At 45.2% G+C, this 24,248-nt stretch overlaps 1 protein-coding gene across 1 annotated transcript in view; it reads left to right on the forward strand.

The window, feature by feature from the left end:
• The window catches only part of SNCB (synuclein beta), a 78,715-nt gene that overhangs the window by 14,477 nt on the left and 39,990 nt on the right, over positions 1–24,248 (forward strand). The window contains exons 4-5 of the mRNA XM_069764187.1: positions 860–901; positions 7,433–7,551. Of these exons, the coding sequence (XP_069620288.1) occupies positions 860–901; positions 7,433–7,551 (161 nt within the window). The remainder of the gene's footprint in view (positions 1–859; positions 902–7,432; positions 7,552–24,248) is intronic.

Consider the following 24,248-nt stretch of genomic DNA (forward strand, 5'->3'; position numbering starts at 1 on the left):
TGTTTAAATTGTCTTAACTTGTACTGAATTTATTGTCTGTACATGTCCCCGCTTAATTGTAAAGTGCTGCGGAATTTGTTGGCGCTATATAAATAAAAATTATTATTATTATTATTATGTGGTGTGCCCTTGTTACTGAATTAGGCCCATCTTGTTCAAGAAGTCCCTGCATTAAAGAGGTTATCTGGGACTATTTTAATTTTTTCTTATGGTCCTAAGGACTTACAGGCAGGTAATTGCTAAATACCTGTCTGTCATGCTCGGCGCCGATCTCTGCCAGCTAAGAGCAGTCATGTACAGAGAAGCAGCTGCTCTTCTGCTCTGCCCTGTTGACACGGCGTGCCTACTGATGTCATAGTTATTAACCACTGGCTCCCTGCTGCATAACTGCGGGGAGCTGCCTATCAATCCCCATGACATTGGTAGTCACACCCCTTCGACAGAGCAGCCCGGAAGACATGAAGCAGCAGAATCGCCGGCAAGAGCAGTTTATGACCGCTCTGAGCTGGTGACTGGCAGAACAGGCAGGCCGTTAGCAGGAAGGCCCAAGATAAATGGGTAGTCCAGGATTATTTTATTTTTTTATGTCTGGTATTCAAAACACCAGTCTTGTTTCCTTAGCAAATTCCGGATACGGTTCAGGTATAGCAGTAACATGAACAGTTAAATGGTTTTAGATGTGTTAAGACCTTCCTCGAACTAAGCTACGTCATATAGTAAATGGAAACATAATAATGTCCTTTTGTACAAATAATATTTTGCTTTGTAATTGCTACTCCTTTTTCAGTGAAAATATAAAATGTCTATATAAAATGTCAATAATTAACATTTTGTGACAAGGTGTTTTTTATTGTTATAGGAAGCAAAACAAGAGATGGAGTAGTACAAGGAGTGGCTTCAGGTCAGTGTCACCATTGTTTGAAAGCTCTGTTGTTAGTGCAGCTACAAAGACTGCTAATCTGTATGACACAGCACCTCAGGCGGTCAGGCAGCCAGAGCCAGCTCTGGTCATAATAGGATCAGAAGCTAACGGGTGACGGAGATCACCCAGGCTGCGCTAATGCAATTAATACAAGTAGCTACTGCTCATCTTCTGCATGTTTCCATCTACACTGAAGGTTGAAACCGGGGATGTGCATAAATTCATGATATGATATGACAGACAAGCAGATTGTTAGGTCACGTGTGGGTTTGAACATACGGAGTTGTGCAGTTTCAATGCATAATATTTTACATAAATAGAGTGAAATTTTTGCAGACTCTCAAGCAGAGAATGTTGAAAGCATCTCAGGATTAGGAACCTTGGTGCATCTGGAGCGCCCCGTCAGGGCAATGAGTTACTCGGTACCAGGTCCGGTCGGCTCAAAGGGGGATGTCACGGTGGCTGACGCTTTCCGTGGCCCTGGAACGTCCGTATAAAAGGGAAAGGTCTTTAAAAGGATAAAGTTTATGTTCGTGACGCCACCTATGGTATTCGGTCAGGGTGACCGACGCTGCTTTAAGGGGTCCGCTGGGGTGATGTTATGGCAGCTAGATGGTATACCTTCCCACAGGTGAAGTATATCCCCAGGGCTTCCCAGTGCATAGATGGTGGTATGGTATTTACTGAAGACTTCAGCATCCGCAGTCCAGAGCACCAGATCAGAGCAGGCAGAGTCCGGCTGGTTTGGAGGCAAGTCCAGAGTCCCCTTGTCCAGGAGGAAATCAATAGCCTTCCCTTGCGCTGCAATGATGTAGTCCCTTACTGCCTATGGCTTCACATAAGGGTCTCACAGATGTGGTGTGTCTCTCTCTCTGTCCCCCGTATAGGATAGGACAAAATCCGTATGACTGGTGACTTGAGCCTGTTTATAGGGTCTCTTAGACAACCCGGCTCTGTGGGGTGTCACTGTGCTTCCTGGGTGTAGGTGTGGACAGGTAACCTGCAATTAGCTGTCCTGCCAGTCTCTGAAATAGGGTGTAGAGGTCCTTACTCCCTTGGTGTTCCGGCTACCTGTGTTCTGTGCCTCAGAAGGAGGCAGCCTGTTCGGGGCTGGTCCCCTTCTGGTATCCTCTCCTTTGCTTTGACTTCCATCATGCTCACTGCAATCAATTCTGCTTTCAAATCGTCTTTCTGGGAGCTGCAGTTCTTAGGGCATGCACAGCTCTGTGGACCCTCTGTCCTCCTCAGACTACTGTCTGGAACTTTCTGAGCTGATGTTCTTTCCTTCCCAGTTTCCTCTTGCTGCCACGAGCTGCAGACCTCCATGTCTGCTCAGCTATTCTCCTAACGTACCAGCTCCGCCACAGCTGATGTTCTACGACAAGCTCCCTTCTGGCAATCTCTCTCTGGCACATCTTTCTGTTTCCTTCCTCTCTGTTTCTCTGACAGGAACTGAACTGACTTTCCCTTCAAACTACCTTTTATATATGGGGAGTAACCTAGTAAATAGGATCAAAGGCTCCCCTGGAGGCCTGGAGTGTGAATGTGTTGCATATTTGTGATACCTGGATGCAGTTATCCTTCTTTGCCTCCAAACATAGCATCACTCTCCCCGAGATGAAAGCAATACCACTGTGATGACCAGGACCCAGGGGTGCCACACATCTACTGAAATAATATACTGTTGGTGAATGTAGACATTGGCGGCATACAAAGGTTATTAGGTCTCATTCTGGTGGTGGCTATTATTACAAAACCCATAAATATCTGAGACCGGAAAACATGGTACTTGTTTGCCCCATCTTCTTTCCATGTTCCAGGTAATCTCTGCACAGTTTCTCACTACCCATTAAATTATGGGTTTCCCGATATATTTTACATAGTCTATCTTTAAAGTGTGTATACCATAGTATGTTGTATTTCATAATCATATGCATTACTGTATAAGATACAAGCTTCTTTTATTTTTTTGTTATTTTTTGCAAAATACTTGGATTTTCGTCTGTCTTGATAAGGGGGCATGTTGGAGTCAGACACTTCTGATTGATTAAGAGGCGCATGCCTCTCTATGAATCAGGAGCATCTTATCAGTGGCATGCATCTCTGCCGTAAGGAAACGCATAGATCATCATTAATTAAACTGTGGTCTTGCGTCTCCTTGCTGTCCTGTGCCACCCCAGCTCAGCCCATTTTGCCAGAGTTGGGAAAAACTGGCGTGAAAAAAAGGGCCAAAAGTTCCAAAATTTAGGCACAACTCTGAGTTGCACACAAAATTTACCACATTTCACAGCAATTTACGCCAGAATTTTTGGCAAAATTGCTTTGATGAATCTGGGCCAAAGTTCTTAGAAATCTCACATTAAAACCCTACAATGCCTCGGGCAAACCACTTATCTGAGGCTTTCTGGTTTTCTGCTGAGATCCAGCTGTTAGCAAAAAAAATCACTTTAGAACTTGACTATAATTTTTAACCAAACCAGAGATGCCAATCATGAGTACACAGATCGGTACTAGTTGGCTGGGTGAGATGTTTTTGATGCAACTTTCAAGGGGTAATTGTTCTCTTAGAGCTTTGGTCAGAGGCATCTCACTTTGTCAAGCAGTACCCTGCTCTGTACTCACCAGGAGCAAAAACTCTGGTTGGTGGCTTTGGGTTGGCTGATATCCCATTTCATATTTCAAGACTTTTTAAAGAGAACCTGTCACTAAATTCATGGTGTCCAAAACACAGGCAGTATAAATCAGAGCTTGGATGTTTGATGGCAGCCAGGTATGTTTTACTCTGAAACTCTGCAGTGCTGAAAATTCAGCTGGGGATCATAGGGAAAGACCTGACTAGTCTATTGATGTCAACGGTCACTTTGTCCCCACCCCACTACAGCTGACTGACACGTCTATCCGGCTTTCAAAATATGTTTTCTTTGAAACACGCATTTCAGAGTAAAGTAGATTTCTTAGAAAATAGCCTTCATACTTTGGCTTTCTGAAGCACAGTAACTATAGCACTGCAATCATATATTCCCATAAAATTAGTTCTAACAATATCAAGTTGAAAGCATGCCTAGTAAGGCTCCACATGACTGTCATATAAATAAATGTAACATAATATTGATTTTAGCTATGGATGAGAATTTTTGAGCCCAGCGTTAGAGTAGTGATGAACATATAGTAGTAAGGGTGGGACATACTTGCTGCCTTCATCAAGCTGCTAAGTACTGAAGAAAGTAGAGCAGAGCACTGTCACCCTGCTGCATATAATGTTACAGATTTAGGATCACTCCAGGCTTTGCTAACTTTTTTTAGTCTTATGTTTCTTTTGTAAGTTGGCTTGTTACCTCAAAATTTATAAACAGTACTAGTGTGCAGGCAAGGCTTCTAAAGAGTCACATTCGGAAACGAGAAGACATTTCTGTATGGCCTGTTATACTGACCTAATTTAAGACATCTTATTTGATTGTTAGATTGTATTGATTATGTTTACATTTACCTATAATCGACAAAAAAGCATTCATAAGAACCCTTGTTCCTAATCATCGGCCCACATAAACGAGCCATTGGTCAATCTGCAAAGTAGCACAACGATTGTTCCCGTATGGACAGATCATTACTGCCCACATACCATTGCGCTGGCCTGTGTCAACAGGCAAATAATCGAGCATTGGTGAACTTGATCAGCACTTATTTATAGACAGAAGTCATCCCATGTAAGTGGACCTATAGATGACTGGCTCCAGTTCTGCTCAATACGTTATCAGGGCATATTGATTCCAATAGAGGAAGATACTCAGACTGTGTTCACACATTGCTGCAGTGCCTTTTTTCATGCAAATGGTTTGCAGTGGTTTTCAAAAAATAGCAGCAAAAACTATACTATAATTGGATTACTCTACTGTGCTTATTGAAGAAGTGTTATTATCCTCTGTCACTCTCATGAACCTTTTTTTTTCAGATCCGGGGCCCATTGCATTAACCAATGGTAACTCCTGGGGCCAGTCACCATGCTATGGGTTCAGAAATTATTCTGACTCGATGGCGAAGCTGCAAGTGTAGGGCACTACGAGACACCGTTTCTAGGCTGCCCCTTTTAAACTGTACTCACACCTAGTGATGTACTCAGATAGTTTTAACTCGACTGTAGGAGGCACGTATGAAGATTCCAGAAGGTTTATTTTCCAGCTGAATTCTTGTAGATATGCACACATTCAGCAGGTAAAAAAGACTTTTCAGACACAGGACTGCATACACATGAGCTTCTAGGATGGCTGAAAGATGGTGAATGGTTTGATGAATGAATGAAATGATGGTGAATGTACTGTCTGTATGATTTCCAAATCATGGGACATGACAGAAATACATTAGAGACATTACATACTGTTTCAAAAAAATAAACATCCAAAAACCTTGATTTAGGATCAATGCCGGTAAGCTTGCAGACTACAAACCCATCATATGTGTAGTCTGATTCTGCTCCTCATTTCATTGGCTCCATTAGCAAAGAGCAAAGAGATGGGAGAATTTTCCAACCATAAGACTACACAGCGCTTATTCGTGTTCTGTAGCCATAGAGACACCCATAAGCCTTAAAAGTGTTCGCTTGTGCAGTTTGATGTTACACCCCTCATCAGGCACTGTGGTTTGTCTGCAGTGCTGACATTACAATAACAGCGCTGCAGCCATTCACTGTGCTCAATGGTTCGTGCCATCTACTGTACATGGGCAGAATTGTTGAGCTCAGTGAGGAAGAATAAGTCAAATACAGTTTTTTTTTTTTCACAAACCCCCAGGGTACAGAAGTTTTCTGAAACCGGTATAAAAACCCACCTTTTCAGTCAGATGTCAATTTTTTTTTTTTTATGTATGAGAAAAACGGACTGAGCTTCATCAGTTATTTTTATCAGTTTTTTCACCTTCTCCTATCCATCAGTCAGTGAAAAATTGTCTTGCATTAAAGATGTTGACCCGATACTCAGATCAGTATCAGTCTTGTCTCTGTGATTTTGCACAGGCCACTCGGTCCGAGAAAGAAATCAGACATATGAACAGCCCCATAAACTGTTATAGGTATGAGTGCTACCCATGAAAAACACGGACAGCACTCGAACGAGAGAAACTGACGTCTGAATGAAGCCTTAAAGTAGTCTATATACATGTTTGTCATGTGAATTTTATGGATGCAAGAGAAGATAAAAAAGTACAACTTGCTCAGAGTATTTTTTGCCACACACAAGAAACCAGTCTAATCTGTAACTAAAATGTAAAAATATTTAGAATTGAGAGTCCTCAGTGGTTGATACCTTTTTAATGGCTAACTGAAGAGATGGTAACAAATGGTAGGCTTTCGAGACTACGCAGGTCCCTTCATCAGGCATAGACTAGTACAAATGCTGAAAAAACACATATTTATGCACAATACAGCCCACAAAAAATGCCATAGGTAAGACAGGTGACCTGAAGCAGAGCTACTATTATGCGAGAGTGCTAAAATGTTTATGTCCATAAATATTGGAACAGTTCATAGATAAGGAGTGTGAATGTTGTATGGTCCTCTGACTGGGGTCTGGTTATGTGTTATGATGACCCCACATGGTCTGAGGAGCAAATTCCTTAACTGATGTAAAAAGACATAAATCCACGCGACACATTCATTCCTGCACTGAGAGTGTCAAAGGTCATCATCAGCTTATATTTCCAGACTCTTCTGTCTCTCTGAGATTTGAAGTTACCTTTTAATACAAGTAATTTCATGTCCATAATGCTGTGATCCGGGAGACAAAAATGTATTACCTAGGTAGATCCATTCTTTTTCTCTTAATGTGTGACAATGAGAATTAATTCTTGTTCCAAGCATTTGCCCGGTCTGCCCTGCATACAAACCCCCAGTTGGACATTTGGTACAAATAATTAGGTACATGTCTTTTTACATCAGTAAAGGAATTTGCTCCTCAGACCGTGTGGGGTCATCATACCACATAACCAGACCCATTGAGAAGACCATAAAACATTTACACTCCTTATCTATGAACTGTTCCAATATTTAGGGACATAAACATTTTAACGCTCTCACATATTGGTAGTTCTGCTTCATGTCACCTGTCTTATCTATGGCTTTTTTTATGGGCTGTATTGTGCATAAATATGTGTTTTTTCAGACTTTGTATTAGTCTATGCCTGATGAAGGGACCTGCGTTGTCTCGAAAGCCTGCAATTTGTTACCATCTTTTCAGTTAGCCATTAAAAGGTATCAACCACTGAGGACTCTCAATTCTAAATATTTTTCTATCTACTGGCTAACACGGTACCAAGATATATATCTTTCCGGTAACTAAAATGTTAAAGCATGGGTAATAGTTTGTCTCTGGTTATAAATTCTTGGATGCAGGCATCATGAAATATATATCTTAATTTATGTAATAATAAAGCAAAGAATGCTAAGAACCATTGTCTTTCTATGATAGCACCTCTTGCTCACCATGACAGCCACATTTATTTATTTTTCCTTTTTTCCGTCAGTGGCCGAGAAGACCAAAGAGCAGGCATCACAGCTGGGTGGGGCTGTCATGTCTGGAGCTGCAAACATTGGTGCAGCCACCGGCCTAGTGAAAAAGGATGAATTTCCCACAGATATCAAGGTGCGATATGATTTCTATATGATTTTTATGTGACCTTTTATTATCACCCTGTGTCATTATAACTGATATAAAAATGCCTTTACACCATTTGATAACGCACACGGTTCACCCAATTTCACTCATGGCTTACGCTATTTCAGATGGTCAAAATCGCAATCTCAAAAACAAAATTTGATCAAATTTTGAAACTGGTGGAATTTGGGTGCCCTGTTTCTATGTCATGCAACTATTTCAATTTTATGGCAATGGTGAAAAACTGTCAAATGTGAACGCAATGCATTCAATTTTTTTTAAAAGACCAGTAGTCAAACAAGCAAGGCATTGCGGAATCTTATAAAATATAGAAGCTTGTAAAGCCATCTGTTTAAGAATACATTTCCTAAACTTTACATGTACGCATAATTCACATAATTCAATGTAGTCCTATGGATTATCATAGCTGTTCAACTGTAAATTGTTCGAGTGCAAATGACGAAGCCTGTTTAATCCCTAAGTGTAAGAATAGATAATACAATTTCAGTCCAGGTTTGGGTTGATCTCCCCTACAGCAGGAAAAGCTATTAATACAGATGCTCGGGTGGATCATGATCATGCCATGTGTTGTGTAAGAATCTGGGAGGCTAAAATCCAGCACAGATTCATCTCAACTAAAAGCCAAGATCAGAAATAGAACAGACATTTATAGGGCATTTCCTAACTTCTTATGATAAAATTTACAGCACATCCTGTATAAAACTACTCTATGCAATTTATTATAAATAGTCGGAGTCGGTCCATTTTATACCGATTCTGACTCCACAGCCCTGTTTACTACTACTTATAATCTGTCTACAAAGCAAATTGGGTATAATGAGCTAACAGAAAAAAACATGTTTATTTTGGTTTTCTCCTGTTTACAAAGAGACCAATCTGATTTTAGAATTCTGTTTTGGAAACTGTTGTTGCACAGCAATGACTTGTAGAGAGGAGATGCACAGAACTATGGACGAAAGAGCATAGTATTGGCTTGTGGAGGGGAATATAACTGCAGTTGCTTATAGAGGGGTGTTGCTCTGCACTCCCTTGTGAAGCGGATTAGCACTGGACTAGCTGGTGGACTGGAAGAGAACAACATGGACTTAGGGATGGGTGTAGCACAGCATCAGCTTGTGAAGGGAAGAAGCACAGCACTTAAAGGGGTTGTCCACTACTTTCAATTAACCCCCCAATGTTTCCCCCCGGGGCCCCTAATGATTTGTGCAATTACCTTCCGTTGCCGTTTTCGCCTGTGAGCGGCGCTATTCAGGCTGCTGAGTCCGGGTCACATGACCCCCAGGCTGCAGCCGCCGCTCATTTCTGCCGACGTCACGTTAATTTCCAGGCTCTGAAAATTGACGTGACGTCAGCAGCAGGCGTGACCCAGCCTCACAGTCAGCAGTCACTCATCAAGAGTGACTGGGCTGTGGGCGGTGCTGGGGGCTGCCTGCAGAGCTGTGCTGGGGGCGGGCGGGGCTGACTGTGTGTGCTCACTGCTGCTGGGATCTGCGGGCGGGGCTGTGCTGCGGTGAGCGGTCGCCGGGGGTCTGCCGGCCGGCGCCGGTGTTTGGCGGCCAATGTCTGGCGGCCGGCGCCGGTGTTTGCAGACCGGCGCCGGTGTCTGGCGGCCGGCGCCGGCATGTGCCTGCCGGCGCTGGGGTCCGCTTTTGGGGGTGTGTGTGTGCAGGCATCGTCCCATCGGGCTCTGCCTGCTACACTGACAGTGACTGACACATTAGCCAATGATGGGACAGTAGTAGTCACATCATCTGGCTAATGTGTTGAATGTAAAAACAAAACAAAAAAAAAACCACATACACAGTACATACATACAACACACACCATGTGACATCATGCAACACATGCACCATGCGACATGCACCATGCGCCGACATGCTACATGCGACGACATGCACCATGCTACATGCGACAACATGCACCATGCTACATGTGGCGACATGCACCATGCGGCGACATGCACCATGCGATGACATGCACCATGCGGCGACATGCACCATGCGACGACATGCACCATGCGAAGACATGCAACGACCTGCGACGACATGCACCATGCGGCGACATGCACCATGCGACGACATGCACCATGCGACGACATGCACCATGCGGCGACATGTACCATGCGACGACATGCACCATGTGAAGACATGCGGCGACATGCGACATGATGCACCATGCGACGACATGCACCATGCGACGACATGCACCATGCGCTGACATGCGATGACATGCACCATGCGATGATATGCACCATGCGGCGACATGCACCATGCGGCAACATGCACCATGCGGCATCATGCGACGACATGCACCATGCGACGACATGCACCATGCGACGACATGTGATGACATGCACCATGCGGCGACATGTGATGACATGCACCATGCGACGACATGTGATGACATGCACCATGCGACGACATGCACCATGCGACAACATGCAACATACAGTACATACATACATACTACAGACATACAGTACATATAACATAGAGTACATACTCACCATCACTTGTCACTTTGTTCCCCGAAGCCATCGTCACCTGTAAAAAATATTAAAATAATAAACAAACACTATACTCCCTGTCCGCAGAAATCCAATTAAAACGAGTGTCCCACGACGATCTCCCGTGGAGAGCAGGAGCATCAGCTGATGCGACGGCTCTCCAGGGGCTCCAGGAACACAATGATGGAAGGTATCCTTCCATCATGTATTCCTCACAAGGTATTCCTACGCCCCTGTGAGAGAAACAAGTCCCTAGTCTCACTATTGGCATTGCTGGGTGAGACATTTTCCCACGCAGCAATTGCCATAAAGTGAGACCAGTGAACTATAGTAACCTCAGTGATGCAGTGTGTCACTGTGGGTCCTATAGAGCAGTGACATCACCCGATGTCACTGTTCTATAGGGGAGATCGTTGTGGGACACTCGTTATTAATTGGACTACGGCGGAAAGGTAGTATACGGTTTATTTAACTTTTTTTGCAGGCACTGAAGTATGGTAAGTATGGTTAAATGAAGAATATTAAAATACTTTTTTCCAAATGTGTGTGTGTTTTATTAACCCTTTCTTACTATTGGATTAATAATGGATAGGCGTCTTATTGACGCCTCTCCGTTATTAACCCGGCTTAATGTCACCTTACAATAGCAAGGTGACATTAACCCCTTATTACCCCATATCCCACCGCTACTTGGGAGTGGGAAGAGAGGGGCTAAGTGCCGGAATTGGCGCATCTTACAGATGCGCCATTTCTGGGGCGGCTGCGGACTGGTATTTGTAGCCGGGGGGGCAATATCCATGGCCCCTCTCTAGGCTATGAATATCAGCCTGCAGCTGTCTGCGTAGCCTTTCTGGCTATAAAATACAGAAACAGATATTGGCCCCGGCCGTCGGCTTTCTCCCTCTGGTGCAGAAAATTGCGCGGGAGCCCACGCCGTTTTTTTCTTTTTTTTTTAAATTCAACGCTCATTAAGGCCTCTTTCACTCTTGCGTTGGTACGGGTCCATCGCTATGCGTCGGGCCGACGTACCGACGCACGTTGTGAAATTTGTGCACGACGTGCTTCAGAATGGGCAGCGGATGCAGTTTTTCAACGCATCCGCTGCCCATTCTGAAGTGCGGGGAGGAGGGGGCGGAGTTTCTGCCGCGCATGCGTGGTAGAAAATGGCGGGCGCGACGGCCAAAAAAAAACGTTCACTTGAATGTTTTTTCGTGCCGATGGTCCGCCAAAACACGACGGATCCGTAGCACGACGGAGGCGATATCTGGCCATCCTTCATGATCCGTCGCTAATACAAGTCTATGGGTAAAATGCATCCTGCGAGCACATTTGCATGATCCGTTTTTTTGCACCGGATTGTTTTTTTTTCAACCGGATCCGTTTTTTTCCACCGGATCCATTTTTTTCCAGTGGATGTTTTTTTTTTCCGCCAGATTTGTTTTTTCTCATAGAGTTGTATTAGCGCCGGATTGCGCCTGATGGCCACACGTTTAATCCGTTTTTGCAGGATCCGTCAAAAAAGCTGTTTCCGCCGGACGGAAAACACATACAGAGGAACGGTTTTTCGGTACGTCGAAAAAATGCACAGTGAAGGATCTAGCAAAAAATGGATGAAACATGTGGCCATCAGACGCACTCTGGTGCTAATACAACTCTATGAGAAAAAAACGGATCAGGTGGAAAAAAACGGATACGGCGAAAAAAAAAAAAGATCCGGCGGAAAAAAACGGATCCTGCAAATGTGCTCGCAGGATGCGTTTTGTTCAATGTAACTTTTTTTGTGCGACGTGTCTGCCATTTCCGACCGCGCATGCGTGGCTGGAACTCTGCCCCCTCCTCCACGCTCATCACAATGGGCAGCGGATGCGTTGTAAAACTGTATCCGCTGCCCACGTTGTGCTAAATTTAGCATAACGTACGTCTGGCCGAAGGTTTGCGACGGCCCCATACCGATGCAAGTGTGAAAGTAGCCTTACATCTGAATTTGCTGAGTATAATGCAGCCACCCCAGAGTATAATGTAACCCCCCAAAGAATATAATGCAGCCCCCCATAGAGTATAATGCAGTCACCCCTCATAGAATATAAATATAATACAGCCCCCCATAGAATATAATGTAGCCCCGAATAGAATAGAATGCAGCCCACCTCCCCATAGAATATAATGCAGCCCCATCAAAGAGTATGATGCAATCATCCCTCATAAAATCTAATACAGCCCCCATAGAATATAATGCAGCCCACCTCCCCATAATATATAATGTAGCCCCCATAGAATATAATGCAGCCCCCCATAGTATATAAGACAGCCTCCCCCATAGAATGTAATATACCCCCCCATAGTATATAAGACAACCTCCCCCATAGAATAGAATATACCCCCGCAATAGTATATAACACAGCCACATAGTATATAACACGGCCTCCCCCATAGAATATAATATACCTCCCATAGTATATATCAAAGCCCGCATATAATATAGCACAACTTGCATAGTATATAGCACAGCCTGCATAATATAACACAGCCCGCGTAGTAGTATACAGCACAGCCCGGGTCGTAGTATATACAGCACAGCCCGCGTAGTAGTATATACAGCACAGCCCGCGTAGTAGTATATACAGCACAGCCCGCATAGTAGTATATACAGCACAGCCTGCGTAGTAGTATACACAGCACAGCCCACACAGTGGTATATACACAGCACAGCCCACACAGTGGTATATACAGCACAACCCACATCTCATCCCCCCGATAATGGCTCCACAGTCCAGTAAAAAAAAAAAAAAAAAAAACCACTCTCCTCACCTCTCCTCTTGCCTGCGCTGCTCCTGTCTCGGCAGCGGCAGTCTGCCCGGGACACAGCAGGTGTGCGATGAAATGACTTCATCGCGCACCCGCAGTGTCAGAGACAGAGCGGGGAATGATGGGAGAGGGAGCGTCAGTGGACGCTCTCTCCTCCATCATTGCATTGAACTATACCGGCGTAGTTGAATGCGGCGGCGGCACTGGCGGGAGTAGGGGGGAAAGAGTGCAGCGGCCCACTACTGGCGCCGGCCCTTCTGGCATTTGCCAGAAGTGCCCGATTGCCAGTCCGGCCCTGGTCACCGCTCACACACTTCCCTCCTCCTGAACTGCAGCGTTTCTCGGACCCACATCCGCAGCAAAACTGCAGATATTTGTTACATCTCAATGAAAGTCTAAGGCTGGAGTCACACTACAGCGAGATACGGCCGAGTCTCGCAGGTTAAATACAAGCTCTGGCACCGGCACTCCGGAGCGGAGCGTGCGGCTCCATGTATTGCTGTGCGGCCTCACGCTCCGCTCCAGAGTGCCGGTGCCAGAGCTTGGTTTTAACCTGCGAGACTCGGCCGTATCTCGCTGTGTGTGATCCCAGCGTAAGGGTGCAGAAACGCTGCAGTTCGGCACAAAAGAAGTGACATGCTGCGGAGAAAAAAAAAAGCTGCGTTTCGATGCGGTCTTTTCCGCAGCATGTGCACAACAAGTCTGCGGCTCCCATAGACTTGCATTGGTTGTGCACTACACTGCGGATTTGATGCAATTCCGTACGGCAAAAAACGCTGCGGATCTGCAATCAAATCTGCAACGTGTGCACACAGTCTTAGCATTTAGTGAGCCTAGCAAAAAGCCAAGCAAAAAACAAGTGTAGGATTGCACTTTTTAGCAATTTCATCGCACTTTGAATTTTTTTCACATTTTCTGTTACACGACATGGTAAAACCAATGGTGTCGTTCAAAAGTAGAACTTGTCCCGCAAAAGATAAGCCCTCACATGGCCATAGTGACCGAAACATTATGGCTCTGGAAAGAAGGGGAGCAATAAACGAAAAAAGCTCCAGGGGTGAAGGGGTTTAGAAACATGGATATGGACATATCTATGGAAATAGATATAAAGATATCTCTGTATGTATCTATCTATCCCCTATCTATCTATCTATCTATCTATCTATCTAATATCTATCTATCTATCCCATATCTATCTATCTATCTATCCCATATCTATCCATCTATCTATCCCATATCTATCCATCTATCTATCCCATATCTATCTATCTATCTATCTATCTGTCTATCTATCTATATTTATCTATCTATTTATCTAATATCTATCTATTTATCTAATATCTATCTATCTATCTATCTATCTATCTATCTATCTATCTATCTATCTATCTATCTATCTATCTATCTATCTATCTATCTATCTATCTATCTATCTACCTGTGTGTAATGGAGTGTGGGTTGGACAAATGTAAAAGAGGAGTTGGACAGAAATGACATCACAAATCTTTTTGGAGGGAGAGGAGGGAGGGTTTGGGTGTGTTTTTGGAGTGGGTGTGCTAGGTTCGGGCTTAATGGCAGTGCAAAGTATCATGGAACTTGTAGTATTAGAGCACAATAACTCAGGAGAAAGGAAGTTGTCGATTAACCCCATGAGAGCTGAATCCAGCACTGAAGATGTGCTGCTACAGCATAACAGCTAATATTGCTAAAATAAACACAGTAGATGTTTTCAGTGGCACATAATAGCAAGATTTATGAAAAAAAAACACAAAAAACTTTATAGTAGTGGACAACTTCTTTAAGGAGGGGGTAATGCACTGGCCTATAAAGGGGAGTCGCACATCACTGGCTTGCAGAGGGGTGTAGCAAAGCACTGGCTATGAAGTGAGAAGCACTGGCTTTTGGAGGGGATCAACATGGCATTAGCTTATTTAGGAGAGAGGACAGCACTGGCTTGTGGAGGAGAGTAGCACAGCACTGATACAGTTAGGTCCATATATATTTGGACAGAGACAACATTTTTCTAATTTTGGTTATAGACATTATCACAATGAATTTTAAACAAAACAATTCAGATGCAGTTAAATTTCAAACATTCAGCTTTCACTTGAGGGTATCCACATTAAAATTGGATGAAGGGTTTAGGAGTTTCAGCTCCTTAATATGTGCCACCCTGTTTTTAAAGGGACCAAAAGTAATTGGACAATTGACTCCAAGGCTATTTCATGGACAGGTGTGGGCAATCCCTTCATTATGTCATTCTCAATTAAGCAGATAAAAGGCCTGGAGTTGATTTGAGGTGTGTTGCTTGCATTTGGAAGATTTTGCTGTGAAGTAAACATGCGGTCAAAGGAGCTCTCCATGCAGGTGAACCAAGCCATCCTTAAGCTGCGAAAACAGAAAAAACCCATCTGAGAAATTGCAACAATATTAGGAGTGGAAAAATCTACAGTTTGGTACATCCTGAGAAAGAAAGAAAGCACTGGTGAACTCATCAATGTAAAAAGACCTGGGCGACCACAGAAGACAACAGTGGTGGATGATCGCAGCATAATCTCCATGGTGAAGAGAAAGCCCTTCACAACAGCCAACCAAGTGAACAACACTCTCCAGGAGGTCGGCGTATCAATATCCAAATCTACCATAAAGAGAAGACTGCATGAAAGTAAATACAAAGGGTTCACTGCATGGTGCAAGACACTCATAAGCATCAAGAATAAAAAGGCTAGACTGGACTTTGCTAAAAACATCTAAAAAGCCAGCACAGTTCTGGAAGGACATTCTTTGGACAGATGAAACCAAGATCAACCTCTACCAGAATGATGGAAAGAGAAAAGTATGGCGAAGGCGTGGTACAGCTCATGATCCAAAGCATACCACATCATCTGTAAAACACGGCGGAGGCAGTGTGATGGCTTGGGCATGCATGGCTGCCAGTGGCACTGGGTCACTAGTGTTTATTGATGATGTGACACAGGACAGAAGCAGCCGAATGAATTCTGAGGTATTCAGAGACATACTGTGTGCTCAGATCCAGCCAAATGCAGCCAAACTGATTGGTCGTCATTTCATACTACTGATGGACAGTGACCCAAAACATAAAGCCAAAGCAACCCAGGAGTCTATTAAAGCAAAGAAGTGGAATGTTCTGGAATGGCCAAGTCCATCACCTGATCTCAACCCAATTGAGCATGCATTTCACTTGTTAAAGACTAAACTTCAGACAGAAAGGCCCACAAACAAACAGCAACTGAAAACCACTGCAGTGAAGACCTGGCAGAGCATCAAAAAAGAGGAAACACAGTGTCTGGTGATGTCCATGAGTCAAGACTTCAGGCAGTCATTGCCAACAAAGGGTTTTCAACCAAGTACTAAAAATGAACATTCTGTTTAAAATTATTGAATCTGTCCAATTACTTTTGGTCCCTTTAAAAACAGGGTGGCACATGTTAAGGAGCTGAAACTCCTAAACCCTTCATCCAATTTTAATGTGGATACCCTCAAGTGAAAGCTGAATGTTTGAAATTCAACTGCATCTGAATTGTTTTGTTTAAAATTCATTGTGGTAATGTCTACAACCAAAATTAGAAAAATGTTGTCTCTGTCCAAATATATATGGACCTAACTGTATGTGGAGGGGGAAATATCACAGCACTGATATGTGGAGGGGGAGTAGCGCAGCACTAATATGTGGAGGGGGAGTAGCGCAGCACTGATATATGGAGGGGGAGTAGCACAGCACTGATATGTGGAGGGGGAGTAGCGCAGCACTGATATATGGAGGGGGAGAAGCACAGCAGTGATATGTGGAGGGGGAGTAGCGCAGCACTGATATATGGAGGGGGAGTAGCACAGCACTGATATGTGGAGGGGGAGAAGCGCAGCACTGATATATGGAGGGGGAGAAGCACAGCAGTGATATGTGGAGGGGGAGTAACACAGCACTGATATATGGAGGGGGAGAAGCACAGCAGTGATATGTGGAGGGGGAGTAGCACAGCACTGATGTGTGGCGGAGGAGTAGGACAGCACTGATATGTGGAGGGGATTAGCACAGCACTGACTTGTGGAGGGGAGTAGCACATTACTGATATGTGGAGGGGGAGTAGCACAGCACTGATATATGGAGTGGGAGTAACACAGCACTGATGTGGAGGGGAAGTAGTACAGCACTGATGTGGAGGGGGAGTAGCACAGCACTGATATATGGAGGAGGAGTAGCACAGCACTGATATATGGAGTGGGAGTAACACAGCACTGATGTGGAGGGGGAGTAACACCGCACTGATATGTGGACGGGGAGTAGCACAGCACTGGCTTATGGAGAGATGTAGCACTGCACTGGCTTATGGAGAGATGTAGCACCGCATTGGCTTATGGAGAGATGTAGCACCGCACTGACTTATGGAGCGATGTAGCACCGCACTGACTTATGGAGCGATGTAGCACCGCACTGACTTATGGAGCGATGTAGCACCGCACTGGCTTATGGAGAGATGTAGCACCGCACTGACTTATGGAGCGATGTAGCACCGCACTGACTTATGGAGCGATGTAGCACCGCACTGGCTTATGGAGAGATGTAGCACCGCACTGGCTTATGGAGAGATGTAGCACCGCACTGACTTATGGAGAGATGTAGCACCGCACTGGCTTATGGAGAGATGTAGCACCGCACTGACTTATGGAGAGATGTAGCACCGCACTGACTTATGGAGAGATGTAGCACCGCACTGACTTATGGAGAGATGTAGCACCGCACTGACTTATGGAGAGATGTAGCACCGCACTGACTTATGGAGAGATGTTGCATTGCACTGACTTATGGAGAGATGTAGCACCGCACTGGCTTATGAAGAGATGTAGCACCGCACTGACTTATGGAGCGATGTAGCACCGCACTGGCTTATGGAGAGATGTAGCACCGCACTGACTTATGGAGCGATGTAGCACCGCACTGACTTATGGAGAGATGTAGCACTGCACTGACTTATGGAGAGATGTTGCATTGCACTGACTTATGGAGAGATGTAGCACCGCACTGGCTTATGAAGAGATGTAGCACCGCACTGACTTATGGAGCGATGTAGCACCGCACTGGCTTATGGAGAGATGTAGCACCGCACTGACTTATGGAGCGATGTAGCACCGCACTGGCTTATGGAGAGATGTAGCACCGCACTGACTTATGGAGAGATGTAGCTCCGCACTGACTTATGGAGAGATGTAGCACCGCACTGGCTTATGGAGAGATGTAGCTCCGCACTGACTTATGGAGAGATGTAGCACCGCACTGGCTTATGGAGAGATGTAGCACCGCACTGGCTTATGGAGAGATGTAGCACCGCACTGACTTATGGAGCGATGTAGCACCGCACTGGCTTATGGAGAGATGTAGCACCACACTGACTTATGGAGAGATGTAGCACCGCACTGACTTATGGAGAGATGTTGCATTGCACTGACTTATGGAGCGATGTAGCACCGCACTGGCTTATGGAGAGATGTAGCACCGCACTGACTTATGGAGAGATGTAGCACCGCACTGGCTTATGGAGAGATGTAGCACCGCACTGGCTTATGGAGAGATGTAGCACCGCACTGGCTTATGGAGAGATGTAGCACCGCACTGACTTATGGAGAGATGTAGCACCGCACTGGCTTATGGAGAGATGTAGCTCCGCACTGACTTATGGAGCGATGTAGCTCCGCACTGGCTTATGGAGAGATGTAGCACCGCACTGGCTTATGGAGAGATGTAGCTCCGCACTGACTTATGGAGAGATGTAGCACCGCACTGACTTATGGAGAGATGTAGCACCGCACTGACTTATGGAGAGATGTAGCACCGCACTGGCTTATGGAGAGATGTAGCACCGCACTGACTTATGGAGAGATGTAGCACCGCACTGGCTTATGGAGAGATGTAGCACCGCACTGACTTATGGAGAGATGTAGCTCCGCACTGACTTATGGAGCGATGTAGCACCGCACTGACTTATGGAGAGATGTAGCACCGCACTGGCTTATGGAGAGATGTAGCACCGCACTGACTTATGGAGAGATGTAGCACCGCACTGGCTTATGGAGAGATGTAGCACCGCACTGACTTATGGAGAGATGTAGCTCCGCACTGACTTATGGAGAGATGTAGCACCGCACTGACTTATGGAGAGATGTAGCACCGCACTGGCTTATGGAGAGATGTAGCACCGCACTGACTTATGGAGAGATGTAGCACCGCACTGGCTTATGGAGAGATGTAGCTCCGCACTGACTTATGGAGCGATGTAGCTCCGCACTGGCTTATGGAGAGATGTAGCACCGCACTGGCTTATGGAGAGATGTAGCTCCGCACTGACTTATGGAGCGATGTAGCACCGCACTGACTTATGGAGCGATGTAGCACCGCACTGGCTTATGGAGAGATGTAGCACCGCACTGACTTATGGAGAGATGTAGCACCGCACTGGCTTATGGAGAGATGTAGCTCCGCACTGGCTTATGGAGAGATGTAGCACCGCACTGGCTTATGGAGAGATGTAGCACCGCACTGGCTTATGGAGAGATGTAGCACCGCACTGGCTTATGGAGAGATGTAGCTCCGCACTGACTTATGGAGAGATGTAGCACCGCACTGGCTTATGGAGAGATGTAGCTCCGCACTGACTTATGGAGAGATGTAGCACCGCACTGGCTTATGGAGAGATGTAGCACCGCACTGACTTATGGAGAGATGTAGCACTGCACTGACTTATGGAGAGATGTAGCACCGCACTGGCTTATGGAGAGATGTAGCACCGCACTGACTTATGGAGAGATGTAGCACCGCACTGGCTTATGGAGAGATGTAGCACCGCACTGACTTATGGAGAGATGTAGCTCCGCACTGACTTATGGAGAGATGTAGCACCGCACTGACTTATGGAGAGATGTAGCACCGCACTGGCTTATGGAGAGATGTAGCACCGCACTGACTTATGGAGAGATGTAGCACCGCACTGGCTTATGGAGAGATGTAGCTCCGCACTGACTTATGGAGCGATGTAGCTCCGCACTGGCTTATGGAGAGATGTAGCACCGCACTGGCTTATGGAGAGATGTAGCTCCGCACTGACTTATGGAGCGATGTAGCACCGCACTGACTTATGGAGCGATGTAGCACCGCACTGGCTTATGGAGAGATGTAGCACCGCACTGACTTATGGAGAGATGTAGCACCGCACTGGCTTATGGAGAGATGTAGCTCCGCACTGGCTTATGGAGAGATGTAGCACCGCACTGGCTTATGGAGAGATGTAGCACCGCACTGGCTTATGGAGAGATGTAGCACCGCACTGGCTTATGGAGAGATGTAGCTCCGCACTGACTTATGGAGAGATGTAGCACCGCACTGGCTTATGGAGAGATGTAGCTCCGCACTGACTTATGGAGAGATGTAGCACCGCACTGGCTTATGGAGAGATGTAGCACCGCACTGACTTATGGAGAGATGTAGCACTGCACTGACTTATGGAGAGATGTAGCACCGCACTGGCTTATGGAGAGATGTAGCACCGCACTGACTTATGGAGAGATGTAGCACTGCACTGACTTATGGAGAGATGTAGCTCCGCACTGACTTATGGAGAGATGTAGCACCGCACTGATTTGTGGAGGGGAGTAGCACTGCATTGACTATGGAGTAGCACTGTGATGCCTCATTGACAGAGTGAACGGAAGAGAAGGAACTGTTCTGTCCAGTCCAAATGATGTCACAGGAAAATTACCAGCAGGTTCGGTCCATGCCACTCTGAGCCAGGAGAGATCTTTGAAAGGCAGAGCAGACAGGTAGTTAGCAAAATCATCTACCTGTGATAAGTGCTTGGCCCCATAGGAAAAAGAAAAGTCCCTGATCAGCCCTTTTCTGTTGGATATAATTGTTGCGATGATGTGTTCTATTCCTGAGCTGTGATTTGTTGCTTGTCTGGTACCAGTTCATCTATCCCTTCAACATAAACTGCAGTAATTAATATTGTATATTCACTGTAGATAAATGAGAGCAGACATTGTAATAACTTATACATGATCAAATATTTTCACTTTTGAGAAAAAAATACTTTCATCATTTTTACATCCTTTGGTTTTGACCCACATGATTAATACTTAAGCGTATGGAGAAATACCGGAGCAATATACATGATCTCCGGCGTTGTTTGTAGTAGCGGCTGCAGAGGTAATGGATATTTTATAAGAGGAGACAGGTGAAGATAACAGGAGGGAACTCTACAGGCTATACAATGGGCCTGCTGCAGAGAGAACAAGGCATCTTGGAATACGCACGCTCCTCAGACAATGAAGGGACCGCTTCCAGCTTAGCTTATAAATAGCAACAGCTGAGAAAATGAGGCCACAGCTTATACCGCCAGGATGAGAAAAAACCACTGGCGGAAGGCGGCATGCCGAGCTGGAGAATGATTGGACGGAATAAGTGTACCCCCCTCACCCAAGGTCTCCTTTTGATCCTATAAATCCCTCTGTTCACATGACCCACAGACAAATATGAGTGGCCCTCTCCCCTGTTCTTGCAGATTACACTCAGAATCCAGGCTCGTTCCCCAGTTTACGCTGCTTAAATCTACTGATTTGTTTTACCTGATGTATTATTTTTTTCGTCTGCAGAGGCGTAGCGCGGCGCCGTGACTCGCAGCAGCCTGGCTTTGTGGGAAGATTACGCTCTCTGTAAATGGAGCACGTAACATTAAACTAATTATTATATTTATTTCATATGCGTAGCACAGATACAAGGAAGGTCTTTTATTTGGTTAATAACATAACCTTAATGAAGACAAAAGATCACAGCGAGAGGTTAAATTATATCACTCCCCAGTAAGATAAAAGACCTGTTATTAAATGGAAATGATGAATGGCTTTGGTCCATATTTCCGACTGTATGTCTAAGGGTATCTCCACATACATATTCATGTCCATCTAGCAGCGTGATTTCTTCTTATAATATGCCAACAAAATTGATCTGGTGACTCTGATTGATGGGTAAAGTTAGCCGATCTCATTGCCTAGGTAATTGAAGGCGGCACACACTTCCACGCTTGCTAAATCATTCAGGTTTCTGCATTGACAGCTTGGCTTGGTTGCAGACTCTTCACTCCATGGCTTCTTTAAGAGACAGGGAATGAACCTACATTTGCCTGTACAATGCTGCTACAAAGGTGTCCAAGCTGTGGAAACTCAACCTTTAGTAGATCCAATATAGTGCCTACAGCTTCATTAACAGACAATGACTCAGACTTTTGACTGGTACACCCCATTTCCAGCACCATTAGGATCCAAGAAGTATCGTTTCTCCTTGTGGAGAGTGACATGTTAAACATGTCGAGGTGAGGAGACTTAAAGCCGCAATGCTCCTCTTGGAAATATGCAAATTGTCTCTTCAGAGAGGAAGAGGACTAGAACTCTAGTGCCACCTATTGGAAGTAGCGATCTTAACAGTCAGTCAACCCTTTAACGAGCCATGTCACATGACTTGGGATAAGAGCCAACCAGATCTCAGTTTGCAGACACTGTGTTTCATGGTACTGCCCCTCGTCAGTGCAACGTGGAGATCTGGTTTGGCTGATTGAGAGGCGTCTGATCGGGATCCAAGAAGTATAATTTCTCCTTGCTGAGAGCGACATGGTAAGCATGTCGAGGTGAAGAGACTTAAAGCCGCAATGCTCCTCGTGGAAATATGCAAATTGTCTCTTCAGAGAGGAAGAGGTCTAGAACTCTAGTGCCACCTATTGGAAGTAGCAATCCTAACAGTCAATGTCAACTCTTTAACGAGGGGCAGTACACCGAAACAGTGTCTGCAAATAGAGATCTGGTTGGCTTTTATCCAAGTCATGTGACAAGGCTCGTTAAAGGGTCGACATTGACTGTTAGGATCGCTACTTCCAATAGGTGGCACTAGAGTTCTAGTCCTCTTCCTCTCTGAAGAGACAATCTGCACCATTAGTAATACTGATGAAACCTTTCCATCTCCTCCATGATGACTGTCAAGACACAGGCAAATACCAGCAAATCCGCTTGGTACATGACAGAATTATTCACTTTTCCTGATTGCATTGTTCACTTTTTCTTCATGTGAGTTATTCATCATGTGTTCTTCAATGGTCTTTTCTATTGGCTCATTGTAATTTTAAGTATGAGGTCTGACCAATCAATATATACTATGGTCACACAATTGGTCCCTTAGACTTTAGATCCTAGGTGCGACTGAAATCCTTACACCCACTATAGATACGTTCCTGGGAGTCACTCTAAAGATGATGCTATGGGTGACTGTTGGGACTATGTCATCTTCTATATAATTGTCTAAGGTCCACTTCCATCTTTCTGTCTGTCCTTCTGTCTGTCTGTCTGTCTTTCTTTTTGTCACGGAAATCCCAAGTCGCTGATTGGTCGTGGCCTTTTGGCCATGCCCAATCAGCAACGGGCACAGTCCGGCGGCAAAATGGCCGCTCCTTACTCCCCGCAATCAGTACCCGCAGTCCATTATCCCCCCCCAGTCAGCAGTCACACAGGGTTAATGGCAGCATTAACGGACCGCGTTATGCTACGGTGTAACGCAGTCCGTTAACGCTGCTATTAACCCTGTGTGACCAACATTTTACTATTGATGCTGCCTATGCGGCATCAATAGTAAAAAGATCGAATGTTAGAAATAATAAAAAAATAAAAAATCATTATATACTCACCTTCCGTGGGCCCCCGGATCCAGCCGAGGCCTTTTCCGCTCCTCGCGACGTTACGGTGACCGATCCATGCATTGCGGTCTCGCAAGATGATGATGTAGCGGTCTCGCGAGACCGCTACATCATCATCTTGCGAGACCGCAATGCACTCTTGAGACCGGAGCGTTGCGAGGAGCATCGGTAAACGCTTCGGCTGGATGCGGGGGCTCCGGAAGGTGAGTTTATATAACTATTTATTATTTTAATTTTTTTTTTTAACAGGGATATGGTGCCCACATTGCTATATACTGCGTGGGCTGTGTTATATACTACATCTCTGTGCTACATACTATATGGGCTGTGCTATATACTATGTGGCTGTGGTATATATTACGTGGCTGGGCAATATAACTACATCGCTGTGCTCTATACTACGTGGCCTGTGTTATATACTGCATGGGCAGTGTTATATACTACGTCTCTGTGCTATATACTACATGGCTGTGCTATATACGTGGCTGGGCAATATACTACGTGTCTGTGCTATATACGTGGCTGGGCAATATACTACGTGTCTGTGCTATATACTACGTGACTGGGCAATATACTACGTGGCTGAACTATATACTACGTAGCTGTAA

This window comes from Ranitomeya imitator, chromosome 4, assembly GCF_032444005.1.
Source record: "Ranitomeya imitator isolate aRanImi1 chromosome 4, aRanImi1.pri, whole genome shotgun sequence".
Classification (NCBI taxonomy): domain Eukaryota; kingdom Metazoa; phylum Chordata; class Amphibia; order Anura; family Dendrobatidae; genus Ranitomeya; species Ranitomeya imitator.